At 42.2% G+C, this 16934-nt stretch overlaps 1 protein-coding gene across 1 annotated transcript in view; it reads right to left on the minus strand.

Annotated features, from left to right (window-relative positions):
* STAB2 (stabilin 2) overlaps window positions 1-16934 on the minus strand; it is a 157655-nt gene that overhangs the window by 136462 nt on the left and 4259 nt on the right. Inside the window, exon 3 of the mRNA XM_060166874.1 lies at window positions 14462-14577. Coding sequence (XP_060022857.1) covers window positions 14462-14577 — 116 coding nt within the window. The remainder of the gene's footprint in view (window positions 1-14461; window positions 14578-16934) is intronic.

Below are 16934 nucleotides of genomic sequence, written 5' to 3' on the forward strand. Positions count from 1 at the left end.
CAAGATTTAAAGTAATGGTAAGAGACAGAAGTTTAAGGTACTGCTGTGATGAGGATGAACAAAAGGTTTTTTTTTTTTTTCTTTCTACACTTGCTGTTGTTCTACACTTTGAGTGCTGAGTTGACATGGGTTTAATGCTGGTTTGGTTGAGTTCTGATTGTTAAAATGAGGGATCTGGACTAGCAAACACCAAGCAGAAATGGTGCAATGCTCATGAATTGTGTTTGTGTGAACGAGGCAGGATCAAATGGTATCCCAAATTAAAGTTAGCAAGGCAAATGCTTTCCAAAAAGTAGCTAATGATATGGACTTCTAGATAATAATAAAGGGTTCAAAGCAATACCCTGAAGTTAAGTCCCATTTTTAGCCCCATTTTCTAGATGCGGCAACTAAGGCAAAGAGTAGTAGAGTGACTCGGCCAAAGTCAGCCAGCTGGTAAGCTTGATGAGAGACTCGCTTACCAGAAGCACCCAATCTTCCTGCCCTCCCTCCCCTTCTACCACCACGGACAAAGACCTTTGTCCAAAGCTCTCCTGTGCCATGAACTTACTGTCATACATCTCCCGAGACATGCAGAATCTGAGTCAACCACAGGGCTAGATCACACAGTTTGAGCCTGTGGTCCTTCTTTCCACAACGGTGGCAGAGCCAGGCTTCCAACCCTGGTCGATACTCCAGAGTCGACTACATTGTTCATCGCTGTTCATCCTCACCCAGCACCGCTCCAGACCAGAATCACAGCACAGATGCAGACGCAGTTATGAAGTGAGTGAAGGAGAAGGCACGCTGAGGTGTAGCTCCCGTTTATAAATCACTTAGAAAGCGAGTACGTTGGTTTGGGCTGTTCTCACCAGCTATAGGGCAGTGACTACACAAGATGAAATGCTGTCAGGAAAAAACCCAGATTTTTCAATCCGAGTGTTCTGGGATTGAATCCCAGCACAACTCTTTGCTAGCTGTACCTCTTTGGGAAAGTCGATGCCTGGCTCTGAGATTTGGTTCAAGCATGTTCCTGGCAGTTTGTGGTAGGGACTGGAAATATTAGGCGCCCAAGAAATGGTGGTAGTTAGTACTTAGAGTGGATACTCTCCATCCTCTCCAGTTTCTGTTCTTTCAGCCTGGCCTTGTAGCAGATAACAACACTCAGGAAAAAAATGATTGGGCACCTGTTTGAATCAGGACCATGGAAGGTCCTGGGTATAGAGGGTGAGCACACAAACCTGGTCCCTGTTTCCACGGTCCTGCCAGTCCAGTGTGGAAAGAGTCAAGGATTAACAGACAATCAGATAAGTACTGGTTTACAAACCAGGAGAGAGGTTGTCCAGGGAAGAGACCTAGAGCTCTGATCACTCTACTGGAGGGCACCAACACTGACCTCAAACCACTAATCCTGCATGGCCTGGGTCCCTGAGATTTGGTTTCAACAGAGGGCAACAGCTGGATCACTAAGGAAGGGCCTGGTTAAAGAGTGTGGTCTTTAGCTTTAAAAAGGCATCAGTAGGGAGGGTGGGAGAGAGGGAGACGCAAGAGGGAGGAGATATGGGGACATACGTATATGTATAACTGATTCACTTTGTTATAAAGCAGAAACTAACACACCATTGTAAAGCAATTATACTTCAATAAAGATGTTTAAAAAAAAAATAAGGCGTCAGGAGGCGAGGATGAAGAGGGCCTAATCAAGCAGGTGCCAGGTCCACCTTTGAAGTTCATCTGAAAACCAACTGAACCACTTGAATTCATGATACTGAGCAAGGGGTGCTAAGAGAGGGTTTCCATAGACAATGGGCTATCAAACAGTTCTTCTCCCATTGCCTGGTGCTATGGGACGCTTCTTGGGGTAAGATGGTACTTTGGGAACCAGGCCCAGCTCTGGGCAGAGCCAGGATAGAGGTGACAGCTCTGCCACTGTTGCTCTCTCTTGACCCCCGTGCCTCTCCCTAGGGCTAGGTGTTCAAGGTGCTCTCTGGATGACCCCCAGCTTGCCTTCAGGGCTGGCTCAGAAGAGCACAGGGCCTCCGCCACCCCGAGACGCAGTCATCAGTGCCACCTTGCAGAAATGCTCTCCCAGGCCTTTTCACTTTTGTAGGCAATGACGCCTGAACCCCAGGCTCCCCCCAAAACATTCCATCCAATAGTCTCCTCCAGGCCTTGAGCCAGCTCCCCTCCCTTCCCTTCTGTCCAGCCCAAGCAGACCACCATGTGCTGCCCCCCAGTGCCCTCCCCTCCACACTCTGCCTGTGCCTGTCCGCCCTCAAAGTGGTTCTCCCTGACCCCGTCTCTGAGGCAGATTCAACTTTTCCATCCTCTGGGTGTCCCTTCTACTCGGCTCATCCCTTGTTACCACATACAGAGCAGAAAATGGGGGCAGAGTCATCCACTGTGGATATAACTAGATTCTAGGCTACAGGCTGACTGCAGAGGAATTGGGGAGTTTCCCCTCATCCCAGCCCCCAAGATTGTGACATTGTATCCAGGAAGTCTGGGCCTCCTTTTTTCCTTAGGGGATGGTTAGCAATCCTTTCTTTTTAAAAATGTAGGCAAGTGTTCCTCTAAGTGTGATTGTGATGGAGTGGTTACAAAGGCAGATTCCGAAGACCCTCCTCTCTCCAGGAACAGTAGCTGTGAAAGTGCACCTCTCAGGACATAATTTCCCTGAAACCCACCACGCTCTTCATGAAGCCACACTTTCCACTTCCAGCCAGTGACTGAGCACAGCAGGGATACCAGGGCAGGCCCATTCTCACAAGACAGAGGACCCCTTCTGTTGAGTGACTGTGGCTGATGGAGGACTCCCCATCAGCTTTACCAAGTTTTCTTAGAACTACATGTAGTCTAAGACTCTTCCATCCAGCCTTTCTTGGTTCTCTCTCTTACAAGGGTTAGCACTCCATCCTTGACTGATGGCTCTCCCCACTTCTCCTGGCTTCTTTCTCATCTTCCCTTGCAGGAACTCCTTTTAATTAATCTCACGCATCTCTAGCCCTACCTCGGCACGTGCTTTGAGAGGATGTAGGCTAACACACCAGGGCGTAGAGAGGCTTTGTGCAAATTGGAAAAAGCCTTCCCTACCCCAACTGCCCTTGTGGATATATTCCCACAGACACTAGACTTGGCAAGCAGATGAAACTAAAATCAAGACGTGGCCCTACCTGAGGGTGGACCAGGCCCACACCAGAGTGCGTGGCTTGGTGAGCCAAGCATGGGCTGGATTTCAGTCTAGACTCGCCCTGTTGGCCAATAATAACCTGTTGCCACTTTATGCAAAGGCTGGCACCTCACACCCACTGAATGAGGATCTCTGGGTGTAAGACCCAGGAATATGCATTTTAACAGGCTTGACAGTAATTCTACTGCACAGCGTTGTTTGAGAACTGCCGGCTATGCTGTAGGAATTAATGTGAATGGTCCCCGACAGGGAGGCTGTGAAGGTGCTGCTTAGGCTGCTGGGAGGTGATGAGCTGATGGGCCTGCCTTTGCATGGGGATGGTTGTGTGCTGCCTGGGCTGGGCACCAGGCAGGGCCCTTGGTGCTCCAGCAAGGTTCTGCTGTGAATGAGCTTACTGAGGACGGAGTGCCTGGACACTCAAGTGGACCAAGACTTACTTCAGAGGAAAGTGCAGCACCGAGCAGCTGGTGGAAGGCCAGCGTCCTGCCCTCATGGAGCTTACATTCTAGGTTTCAATGAACACTGGGGACACGAGATCAAAAAGATATACTCTGTGACTTCAGGAAGATTACAGTCTAATTCCTTCATTTAGAAATTATTTTTCATCAGGAGATAGCAGGAATGAGGGAGGGGACATCACTACAAATCTTAGAGACATGAAAAGGATAATAAGCGGATATTACGAACAACTTTATGCCAATAAACTTGATGAAGTAGATGAGGTGAATAAATTTATTGTTCCAAACTACCAAAGATCATTCAAGAGAAAATTGATAATCTGAATATCCTTATATTTATTTAAGAAATTGAATTTGAAGTTAAAATCCTCCCCACAAAGAAAACTTCATGCCAGATGGCTTCACTGGTGAATACTACCTCACACTTAAGGAAGAAATTATATCAATTATATAAAAACTAGGAAACTGAAGAAGAGAGAACACTTCCCAGCTCCTTCTATATGGAGAGCATTTTTACTCTGATTCTAAAACCTGACAAATACATTATAAGAGAAGAAAACTACAGACCAACATTCCTAAGAAGCAGAGATGTAAAATTCTTTAAAAATCTAAAACAACAATTAAAAATCAAAAAATTCTAAAACAAAATTTTGCCCACTGAATCCAACAATATACAAAACAGATAATACATCATGGTCGGTGCAAAAAGGTAAGAAAAAAGACTCAAAATGGATACAGATTGGAAAGGAAGAAATAAAAACTGTCTTGATTCTCAGACATGATTTTCTACACAGAAAATTCAAAAGAATCTCCAAAAATTCATTAGAACTAATACATGAATTTATAAGTTCTCAGGATACAAGGTCAGCATACAAAAATCAATTACATTTCTATAAACTAACAGGGAACAGCTAGCTGGTGACTGGAATAAAAATATATAATTAAACATAATACCAAAGCCATGAAGAGCTTAGGTGGGAATATTACAACAATTGTGCAAAACCTGTAAGCTGAAATCTAGCAAACACTGACAAAAAATAAAAGAAGTCCTAAGTGAATGGGGATATACTGTGGTTATAGATGAAAAGAGTCAATATTTTATGTGGTCCCTAAACTGGTCTATAGATTCACTGTAATTCCAGTTAAAATCCTAGCAGAATTTTGTGGGTAGAAATTGATAAACTGATGCTAAACTTTATATGGAAAAGTAAAAGAATTAGAGTAACCAAGATAATTTTGAAAATGACCAGGTTGGAAGACTGATACTACTTAATTTCAAGACTTACTGTAAAGCTATAGTAATCAAGACAGTGTGGTAAGGTGAAGGGATAGACATATAGATCAATGGAACAGAATAGAGAGTCCAGAAAGAGACCCCACGCATTGATGGTCAGTTGATTGTCTACAATGGTCCAAAGGCAATTCAATGGAGAGAGCATAGCTTTTTCAAGAAATGATGCTGGAATTACTGGATATCTATATGTAAAGAAATGAACCTTGATTCAGACCACGAGTCACATATTACAGTTAACTTAAAATAGATGGTAGACCTAAACGTAATGCCTAAAACTGTAAAGCTTCTAGAAGAAAATATAGAAGAAAGGCTTTGTGACATTAGATTAGGCAAAGATTTCTAGATGTGATACAAAAAGCAACGTCTAGAAAAGAAAAATGGAAATATTTGACCTCACTAAAATTAAGAATGTTTTGCTCTTCAAAAGGCACTCTTTAGAGAGTGAAAAGACAAGCCACAGACTTTGAGAAAATATTTACAAATCACACATCAAATAAAGGACTTGAATCTCAAATACTTAAAGAACTCTCAAAACTCAGTTGTAAGAAAACAACCTGAATGATGTATGAATAGCAAATAAGCACATGAGCCATGCAAATTAAAATGAGCTGCCATAAAATGCTACCATACACCTATCAGAATGGGTGAAATTAAAAAATAAATCTGATTATACCAAGTACTACCAAGGATACCGAACAACTGGAACTTTCATACGTTGTTGGTAGGAATGAAAAAATGATGCACACACTTTGGAAAACATCTTGGCAGTTTTATAAAGTTAAAGTACATTCACTATACAATCCAAGACTCTCACTTCTAAGTATTTACTCAAGTGAAATGAAAACGTATGTTCACATTAAAACCTGTACATGAATGTCCATAGCAGCTTTACTCTTGCACCAAATTGGAAACCCAAATGTCTTTCAGCTGGTGAACAGATAAACTGGGTAGAACCACATAATGGTGGACCATGAAACACTGTAAAGGAATGATCTGCTGATACATGTACCAACATGGAGAATCTCAGATGCATTATGCTATGGGAGAGAAGCCAGATTCACAAAGGTCCGTACTGTAGGAGTCTGATTACAGGACACAAAGGCATAATGATAGGCACAGAAAACAGATGAGTATTTGCCAGGGGTGGGGAGTTGGGGGAGGACTTGACCACAAAGGGAATTTTGGGGGATGACCTAACTGTTCTCTATCTTAATTGTGGTGCTTGTTACACAACTGTTTAGGGTTGTCAAAGCTCATATAACTGTCCACCAAAAAGCGTGAATTTCATTGTATGTAAATTATGACTTAAGAATAAATGAAAAAAATCCATTAGCAGATTATGTGCTTCAATGATAGATTTGGAAAAGGTGGTCAATGTCCCTATAAATAATTAAACTTTACTTCTATGTAGACCTCAGGGGTGTCCATTTCCATAGATTATACTCACTGGAAAGGAAAACACACTAGGACACTAGAATCAGAAACGGTTGGTTTTAAACACGTGGTAAGTTATACAATTTCCTACCTTCAATCTCTAAATCTTTTCATTTGAATACTTTAGTGTGGTTGTAAGAAAATCAATGTACTGGAAGTATTTCTTCAGGTCCAAATAACCATTTAGCAAACCATTGGGCCAGATGTTGGTCTCAGAAAGACCAGTATGACTTGTTTTTCCTTTCTGTCCTGTCCTTGTTTGTTATTATTATTGTTATTGTTAGCAATCTAGACCCTGGGTGGAATGCCAAGAACATTACACTTATTATCTCAGTATATTTAATCTCCACAACTGTGAACTATTAATCTTCGCCCTGTGAAGTGGTTATTTTCACCATTTTACGTATGAGGACACTGCGGCATAGATAGGTCACACAGGGCCATTGGGCTCAGAGATAACGATTCCCATTCAGCCCTGTCTGACTTTAAAGGCTTGTAATTGTGCTTCTCTGTATGGATAATTATTTTATATAATTATAACTATATATAATTATATATAAATTATACATTTATATATATAATTATTTTAAATGGCTTAAGTGTTTTACAAGCCATTCGTTTAATTAATGAATTCAACATTCATTAAGTGCCTAGAATCATCTTCAAAGCTGGCAACGTCTTCTCTGTTTATTCACAAGAAAGTGAAGGTTTAGCTGGGACGGAAAGGGGCCTGCCTGCCTCTCGCTGTGGGCAGGCAGGGGCTGATGGGGCAGCCTCTGGGCTTCGGGCTTATTTCTCAAGAGGTGCCCCAATGCCTCCTTCTCTGAAATGAGCAGCCTGCTCCGTTCAGGGCCCATTGGGTGTCTGCCGGTTGTGAATTTGCTGTCTCCTGGGGCTTTCCTCAGCCTTAACATCACATATGCTGCAGGGGATGGGAGGCTTTCTCTGCAGCGTGTTCCTCGTTCTGGCCAGGGCTCTCTGCCAGTGGCTTGTGAGTCAGCAGGCTAAAGGGCAAAGTGAATGCTTACTGCTATGGACTGAATACCTATGCCCCCCAAATCCGTATGCTAATGCCCTGACGTCCAGTGTGATGACATTTGGAGGTGAGGCCTTTGGGACGTCATTAGGTTTAAACGAGATCATGAGGGTGGGGACCCCGTGATGGGACTAGGGCTCTTATGAGAAAAAGAGGGAGCAGAGCTCTCTCTCTGCCACTTGAGGACATAGAGAGAAGGCAACTGTCGACAAGCCAGGAGGAGGGCCCGCAACAGGAACTGGACCTGCTGGCACCTTGACCTTGGACTTCCCAGTCCCCAGAACTATGAGAAATACATGTCTGTTGTTATGGTATTCTGTTATAGCAGCTCTAGCGGACTAAGCCCCTACTGTCCCCACGTTCCTGAAGGGGTAGACCTTTGCTTTGACCTGAGGCATCAGGGTGACCCACGGGGTCCACGGAAAGGCAGACAATGGTGCAAAGAAAAGTAATAAACCCAAGGGATCATAAGCTACATAAAAAATGAGATGCACAGAAATGTCCTTACCAAACTGAGCAGGGAGATAGTTATCAGCTCAATAATAGACGGAGAGGATTTGTTGAGCATTTACTATTTCTAAGCAGTTTGCATGCACGGTCTCCTTCTGACAACAACCGTACGGGAAGCTACCATTCCCGTCCTCCTCCCCAGGTTATAGATAAGGAAACTGAGGCTCAGAGAGCAGAGGAACTTTCCCAAGATCACAGGGTTGGTGACGGTTGGAACTACCATTGTGATCAGGCCTGACTCAAGATTCTGAGTCCTTAACACTAAGCCAGGCTACATAAGATCAGTACCTTAGAATAAAAAACCAATCCAAGACACACCTCCTGAAGTCAAGAGGCCAGCCAGTGATCTGAGAACCACAAAAGACAGAAACGGTAAGTGGCATATTCTGAATGCCTACCATCTGCCAGGCGCATCCTATGTTCTTCACATGTACGAGTTCACTCAATCCTCAGCACCGCCTTTGGAGGTAGTCGTATCAGCATCACCATCTCCATTTGACACGTGAGAAAACCGGGACTGAGAGATTGGTTTACCAGATAAAATATAGGATGCCAGTGAAATTTCAATTGCAGATAAACAATGAATAAATGTTTAGAATAAGCATGTCCCCAATACTGTAGGCATATTTGTTGCTTATCTGCAATTGATTTAACTGGGTATCCTTCATTGTTATTTGCTAAATCTGGCAACTGGGCAGGGAGGGGAAGTAACTTGCAAGGTCCCAGAAGGAGAATGTGGTAAAGCTGAGAGTGGAAGCCGGGCAATCTGACTTCAGGGTCTACAATCTTACAGTAAAACCACACTGCCCCTCAGGGCTAGATTGGAACTAGGGGGAACTCGGGTGTCATGGAATCAACTCCATGCAGTGACAGGCACCCAGCTAACGGAAGCAAGTTTGCCAGGAGCAGGCTCATGGTGGGGAGGGCTGCCTTCCCAGCAGTTGACTTGGCCACACACCCAGGTGTTTGGGTAAGGAGACAGGGACAGGTTGGAGCTGGGGCTCTGCAGTGAGACGGCCCTTGTTTCCTACCCTGCTCTGCACTTATTAGCTGGCTCTCGTTGGGCGAGCTGCAAACCCCCTCGAAGTCCCAGAGTCCTCACCTGGACTCTCAACTGTGACTGTTTCTCCTCATCTGCTTTTGTGTCCCTCTCCCTCATCAGTCTGTGAGCTCCTTGGGGTTACGGACTGGGCTTGTCACATAGGTGATTATGTGCAGCAAGCAGTAGGGGCTCAAGAAATGCTCGACCTTTATGAGTTGGCCAAGCCTGGAAGGAACTTTGGAAAAAAGATAGCAGGAATGTGAGTGTATAGAGAGTCCTTCATGTGTTGTCCTAAACTGAATGCTTTAACAATTCATGAAAACAGCTTGTTCGGGTTTAAAATAAAAAGTTTAAAGTAGAAGTGTACATTTCTTTCCTGCTTCTCAAATCACTTTCTATCACCTCAGGTCCCCATCAGGCAAAAAAAGATGGTTAAAAACTGACATTCTCAGCAACCACACTTGAAAGAGCTCTTCCAGAATCTGTTCTAAGGGCACATTTCTAAGGCCTGGTGGAGGGCTCAAGCGGCTGATAAGGCTGTTTTCAATAATTATCACATTTCCCTTTGGTCACTGCTACTCTGGGGGTCTCTTGCATCGTGACTTTGCTCACGCAGGAGACTTACCCCTGACAAGCTGTCAGCAAATCATCAGCTGTTCTGTTCCTTTAAAGGCAGATAATGAACTTCCTGGCCAGGAAGAGGCCAGGGACCTCCCTGTAACTTTATCTCCCAGGAACTCCAGAAGTGGCTACTAGTGTCACCACCTTTGTTTCAAAGCCTGGTGCACAGTGCTAGGCAGAGACTATGTCCTGGTTTTTAAAAATGGTAAATATTCCATTGATAGCTCTGGGTGGAACTGTCTGCCTGGGAAACTGTTGTGAAAATAGGTTCCTCACGTGAACTCAGCATTATTTATGCCTCACAGACTGGTTTCAAATCCACGTAGTCCATTTTCTGCAACCCAGGCAGTGAACGGCAGGGAACATACAAGAGGAAAGAAAAAGAGGTCTGGAAATGCAAATAACAGGATGCAAAAAAATAAATGTGCATAATTTGATGACACTGACCTCACAGAGCATCAAGACCATTTTCCTCTGAAATAATCAGACTGCTTTGGCCACAATCAAGTTTCTGTGTAACCCTCTGCCCACATTCTTTGTCCATCACTCTGAGTTTTTGCACAGATCTGTTACCGTTCACCATGGGATACTAAAGAACTGGGATGTTCAAATTTTAAAAAAGTGTTTCCTCTGAAACAGAATATTGGTTGTTCAAATGTGATTTAAGTTTCAAGGTTAAAAATATGTTTCTGTGCTAATAACACACCTATGAGACTCCCATATGCAGATCTGACAAAGCTGTAGAAGTTTTAATGAGGGAAAAGCAAGTTAAACCTGAGTAGAAACACCTTCCTTACATCAGGATGACATATTTTTTCCTCAGGTGAGAATTCATGCCTTATTCCTAATTTTAGAAGATAAGTAATGTTTTTCATTGTGCTTCTCTTTGTTTTCTAAGTTTTCAGAATTGATTGTCGAGTTTTCTGGTTTTGAATAAGGTACTATTAAAATAATTTAAAAAGTAACCCAGGGCTTCCCTGGTGGCGCAGTGGTTGAGAGTCCGCCTGCCGATGCAGGGGACACGGGTTCATTCCCCGGTCCGGGAAGATCCCACATGCTGTGGAGCGGCTGGGCCCGTGAGCCATGGCCACTGAGCCTGGGCGTCCAGAGCCTGTGCTCCGCAACGGGAGAGGCCACAACAGTGAGAGGCCCGCGTACCGGAAAAAAAAAAAAAAAGTAACCCAGAGGTGTTAAGTGTGAATGTCTTTGTCAGTGCATCAGAAAGGAAGTGGGTTCTGCCCTTGACTTGGAAAGAAGGCTATTCCAGAGCTTGTGCTTCCTCAAAAAGAAAGATGAACATACGTCAGCAGCTCCAAAATGGGCTTATCCTTGCAGAAATGTACAGCGATAGCCAAGATCTCACTTGTCATCACCACAGAGTGGGAGAAGTGAAATACGTGGCAGAGTACAGCATTGATGTCTTTCCTGAGCCAAAGGAAGGAAGTCTTTTGAGACATTTAGTATGTTTGGGAGATGAAGATAAAGGGAAGTGCCCTTTTGCCCCAATGAGAGGACAGCCTTGGTTTTCACGTTTTGCTTCTCTGGCCTCGAGACCTATCGCAAGGAAAGACCTGAACATTCAAGGAACCCTGCAGACTCCTTTGACTGTAGGGATGAGTAGTGCACAATTTTTGCATAGCCCAGAGTGATGCATGAAACCCACTGAAGATCCTGAATCCTGTTGGCCGCGCCTATTTTTTCGAGTAACCCACTGTTTAAGAAGGGCTCAGGGAAAGGGAGTCACTTTATTCGCCTTTCATGATCAGAGGTCTGTTTTGATTGTGATTTGCTCATTCATTTATTCATAAAATGTCTACAGAGTGCCTTCTTTATGTTATAGACTCCGCTAAGTACTTTCCTCTATATTGAGGTTTTAAAATCCCTCCTAGAGTTTTGTAGAGTAGGACTTTTTACCCGCAGTTGACAGCTCAGGAGACTTGGAGAAGCAGCAAGTCATTCTGTCATTCACTACGCTGGATGTGCTCACTTTCATTACTGCATCTTAGACAAAGCCTTTTCTTGTCTACGGTGTGTCTAATTAACTTAAGATCACATTAGTTTCCATGGGTTGGAAAGAGAAAAGCAAATAAAAAATTCAATTTTATTCTGATGACTATATGAACTGGATGTGACCATGACCCTATCTGATGCTAAAAAAGTTCGTGAACTCTGGGTTAATCGCTTGATCCTGATGTGACAAATGCTTTGAAACATGAAGTGCCCATGTGCTGGGGTGAAACAGAGCAGAGTGGTTAACACAGAAGGGCCAGGGTATCCTAAACCCCAAAACCTTGACCTTTCCAGGGTAAGGAGCGTAATCCAGACATTGACTGGGAAGGCTGAAGGGACCTACCAATCGAAAGAGAAACTGCAATGCTCAACATCGCTCATCATCAGGGAAATGCAAATCAAAACCACAATGAGATGTCACCTCACACCTGCCAGAACGGCTATCACCAAAAAAACACAGATAACAAATGTTGGCGAGGATGTGGTGGAAAGGAAACCTTCATACACTGTTGGTGGGGATGTAAATTTGTGTAGCCACTGTGGAAAACTGTATGGAGGTTCCTCAAAAAAAAAAAAAAAAAACAGAACTACCATATGATCCAGCAACTCCACTCCTGGGTATATGTCTGGGAAAAACAAAAACACTAATTCGAAAAAGACATGCACCCCAATATTCATAGCAGCATTATTTACAATTACCAAGATATGAAAGCAATCTAAGTATCCATCAACAGATGACTGCATAAAGAAGATGTGGTGTATATATATATATACACACACACACACACAATGGAATATGACTCAGCCATAAAAAAAGAATGAAATTTTGCCATTTGCAACAACATGGATGAACTTGGAGGGTATTAGGCTCAGTAAAATAAGTCAGACAGAGAAAAACAAATACTGCAAGATATCACTTATATGTGGAGTCTAAAAAATACAACAAACTAGTGAATATAAGCAACCTCACAGATATAGAGAATAAACTAGTGGTTACCAGTGGGGGAAAAGAAAGGGGGGAGGGGCAATACTGGGGTAGCAGATTAAGAGGTACAAATTATTAGGTATAAAATAAGTTACAATGATATATTGTACAACACAGGGAACATAGCCAGTATTTTATAACTCTAAGTGGAGTGTAACCTTTAAAGATTGTGAATCACTATATTGTATACCTGTAACATATAATATTGTACAGCAGCTATACCTCAATTTAAAAAAATGGGGGGCCTCCCGGGTGGCGCAGTAGTTAAGAATCCGCCTGCCAGTGCAGGGGACACAGGTTTGAGCCCTGGTCTGGGAAGATCCCACATGCTGCGGAGCAACTAAGCCCATGTGCCACAACTACGGAGCCTGTGCTCTAGAGCCCACGAGCCACAACTACTGAGCCCAAGCGCCACATCTACTGAAGCCCACGCACTCTTGAGCATGTGTTCTGCAACAAGAGAAGCCACCGCAACGAGAAGCCCGTGCACCGCAACGAAGACCCAACACAGCCAAAAATAATAAATAAATAAATAAATTTATATAAAAAATAATAAAAAAAGTAAAAAATGGGAAAAAATAAAATACAAAACACAGAAAAAAAGAGAAATTAGAAACACGTTGGGGACTCTACCTCTCTCTCTCTCTCTTTTTTTTTTTTTTAAGACAAGTTCTGCTCCAGGCAGTGGGACAGAGTAGAAAGAGAGCAGGCTTTGGTGCCAGGAAGCCCTGAACTTGAACTTGCTTCACTTACCAGCCCGAAAGAGACAGAGATCATCTTTAAATCAGATTCCTCATAGGAAAAATGGGGATAAAAAAGTCTAACTTAAAGTTTAGCTTTAAGAATGAAATCATTATATAGGCCAACTACTTCTCTATTACCTAATGTCAGCAATATGGAGTAAATGGATACTATTATTCATTTAATCATTAGTTAAGAAAATAGGAGGAAACATTATGCATATAATGTGGGCTCAACTATTTAGAAGCCATATGGAAAAAGAAAAACACCAAGGAAATAAGCCAAACTACTTATAGTTTTCTATGTGCGGCAGAATACAGGTCACTATTTTTTCTTTCTTTAAACCTTTCTAAACTTTACAAGCTGTGTACAATTTGCTTATGTTATTTCAACAAGAAAAACAAAGCAAAAGAGAAGTAATCTCTCCCTTTAAGTATTTAGATCCTTAAGGAGATGTTTTCATTACATCTTAGAAGATGGAAAACAAATGGTAAATTCATGATTAAAACGCCTGATTTTTACTATCACTCCTGCCCCAAAAGGGATCTCACGTAATTTGCATGTCATATCAGGGACTTAGTCACTACTTGAGTGTTAACATCTTTAATCAGGATAGAAGTTCAATTTCAGCTGACAGATGCTATGCTTGACCAGAGGAGTCTAACTATACCATTGACTCAGGTTTGGTTAGTGGTTTTTCTTATAATGGAACCTGACCATTACAGAGTTTGATATTGCATCCTAAGACAAAGTTTTAGAAGAGTTAATGCTTATCTTGGTTGCTAAACAATAACTACAGTCTTTGAGGTATTGTAATCAAATATCTTCTTAAAGAAAATTGTATTGAGGTTATAATAGCCCAGCAGTCTTACTTCCTCTCTATGGTCAATAATCTTTTTTATAGAAATGGATATCCTTTCAATTGTCCCCTTTTCTGACTTGTAAAGGAATTGTCTTAAGGAGAGATCTCTAAATGGAGGAAAGCAGATATCAATATAAAAGCTGACAGGGCTAGAAAGATTTTCTACATATAGACGGAAATGGAAATTTCTAGAAAAAGATGCTAACATTCTCTTTTATCAGGCTTCCTTCCTCTTGATTTTCTGTAAAATGAGACATTGAGAACCAAATACCATCAAAGGAAAGTGTTGTGACACTTACCCATGCAGTCTGGGCCCCAGTGGCCTGGACAGCACTGAGGCTGGAGATAGTCCTTCCTACAGATATGGCGGCATCCAGGGAGAGACAGCGAGTATGTTCTGACCTCAAAGGTGTACCTTGGAGGGTAAAGAGAGGACATTAACCCATAATTAGGGCAACACAGTGAACTCTGGGCAGCGAGATTTCCATAGATTTTTATTTAGGTAGGCCTTTATACTTGCCTGTATTTTAAAATATGTAGATTGAGCACATTTTGCTTCCTAGGTAAAATAAAGCATGATCACGATTCATCTTTAATTGTAAGAAACGTGAAAAAATCAGGGAAGGATGAAAGTAAGGGTGAGATATCTAAAATGTTAGAAGTGAGGTTAGTAGATGAAAGAAATGATGCTAGGTTCTAGGCACATACTAGAGGTGGGCTTCAGACTTGTCACTGAGTGTCCTAGCAGCCAATGCAAGAAGGGAAAGATCAAGAGTTTTGTGATGCACAGTACCTGGGGATTTAAAATAAACTGACCATTCAGGATTTGCACATGTTTTGCATATGCCATAGATAGAAAATTTCTGTGAGAGGTGTTGTAATGTAGTGAGCAAAATTTGCCACGGTTTTCTTGATATAATCGTGAGTTCCTTAGAACCGTTTTTGTACCACCAGCTGAGGAACAGTTCTGGAATAGCTAGTCTACAGAGGTTAAATGCTTGTCTATTTACAGGGATCTCTGTATGGATGACTTATTCTAGGACTTGACTTCAGTGTATCTAGAGCCATGAATATCATTTCTTACTATTGGGCTGTTAAGAAGAGTGTGATGGTGAGTTCAAGGTTGTGCTCCTAAACCAGTCCCTGGAATGTAGCTGATTCACCAAAGAGCTACTGGCTTTATGGGCAGTCGAGCTGGAGATAGAGTTGATGATTTCTTTGAAAGGTTGAGCATATTGGCAGGGACATCTCTTCACAAAGAAGGGGACAGGGGGAGCCCAAAAGAGAACCAAACTGTCCCCTCAAGAACAAGTCCTGGCATAGAAAACAAACTTATGGTTACCAAAGGGCAAAGTGGGAGGGGGGAGGATAAATTAGGAGTTTGGGATTAACAGATACACACTACTATATATAAAATAGGTAAATAATAAGGACCTACTGTATAACACAGGGAACTGTATTCAGTATCTTGTAATAAACTATAAGGGAAAAGAATATGAAAAAGAATATATATATGTATATTTATAATTGAATCACTTTGCTGTACACCTGAAACTAACACAACATTGGAATTCAACTACAATTTAAAAAATTTATATAAAAACACCAGTCTTGGGTTTGTTTCAGCATAGCTCAATGACAGATCAAAGTTCTCAATTCTAAAACAGACAGCCTGAATGCAATAATCTTATCTGCTGTGTGTGTGGGAAGTGGGGGGAAGGTGGGGTGGGATACACAACCAAATACGCACTTTGGCCATGAAAATAAAAAATCAGTATAAAGAGTTCTCAGTAAAGTCCCCATATAATTTTAACCTTGAACCCCAAAGCTTTCTGATGTACTTTCTCAGGGAATCTGGTTACGAATGTATGCCCACTTTGGTAACTAAGTGGTTAACTGCTATATATGCTTGCTAATTCCAGGCCAGGTAATGTTGGGAAACTTCTATTAAAAATGATGACTTGGGGTTTTGGGATATAGTACAGTCGCATTAAGCAAACGTGAATTTAAAACAGTGTGATCTAACAGTGTTAATGGTTTCATTTTATACAAAATTCTTCTAATTCTTCACCCCTGAATTAAAAACAAACTCATTGAGTACTGTCTAATTTTTGAATTAGTAGACTGAGTAAATTAAAATTTGTGTTTGCGTTTGAGCTGCATGGCTGCATCCATGAGCTGGCGGGCAGAACTGCTTGTCATCCTTTGCAAGGATTAACCTTGAATTATGAGAGTTTTGAATCATAAGAGGGCTTCAAAAATGCTACACTCACATACAATGCAAGAAAGCTGTAATTCCTTTGTCTCCCTTCTTTGGGTTCTAATTAGTATCAGGGTGCATAGCTAGTTTGTAAGATGACTATCAGACCCAAGGCTTTTAACATGTTCTGACTAGAACCTTTTCCAAAGGAAACAAACCCCAGATTTTCAAAATAAAGAAGGGCAAGATGAAGGCAGAATATTTTGGTGCAATTTTGTATGAAAACATGAATTGTAATATATTTTTTAGACTCAAGGTCACAGTTGTAAGTTACTAAAGTTTGGGTTCAATGTAACCTTAGAGTAAGAGAAAATCATGGAAATGCTTCGTAGTTTTTTTTTTTTTTTTTTTTTCCGGTACGCGGGCCTCTCACTGTTGTGGCCTCTCCCGTTGCGGAGCACAGGCTCCGGACGCGCAGGCTCAGTGGCCATGGCTCACGGGCCCAGCCGCTCAGCGGCATGTGGGATCCTCCTGGACCACGGCACGAACCCGTAACCCCTACATCGGCAGGC

The sequence above is a fragment of the Lagenorhynchus albirostris genome, chromosome 11 (assembly GCF_949774975.1).
Source record: "Lagenorhynchus albirostris chromosome 11, mLagAlb1.1, whole genome shotgun sequence".
NCBI classification, from domain to species: domain Eukaryota; kingdom Metazoa; phylum Chordata; class Mammalia; order Artiodactyla; family Delphinidae; genus Lagenorhynchus; species Lagenorhynchus albirostris.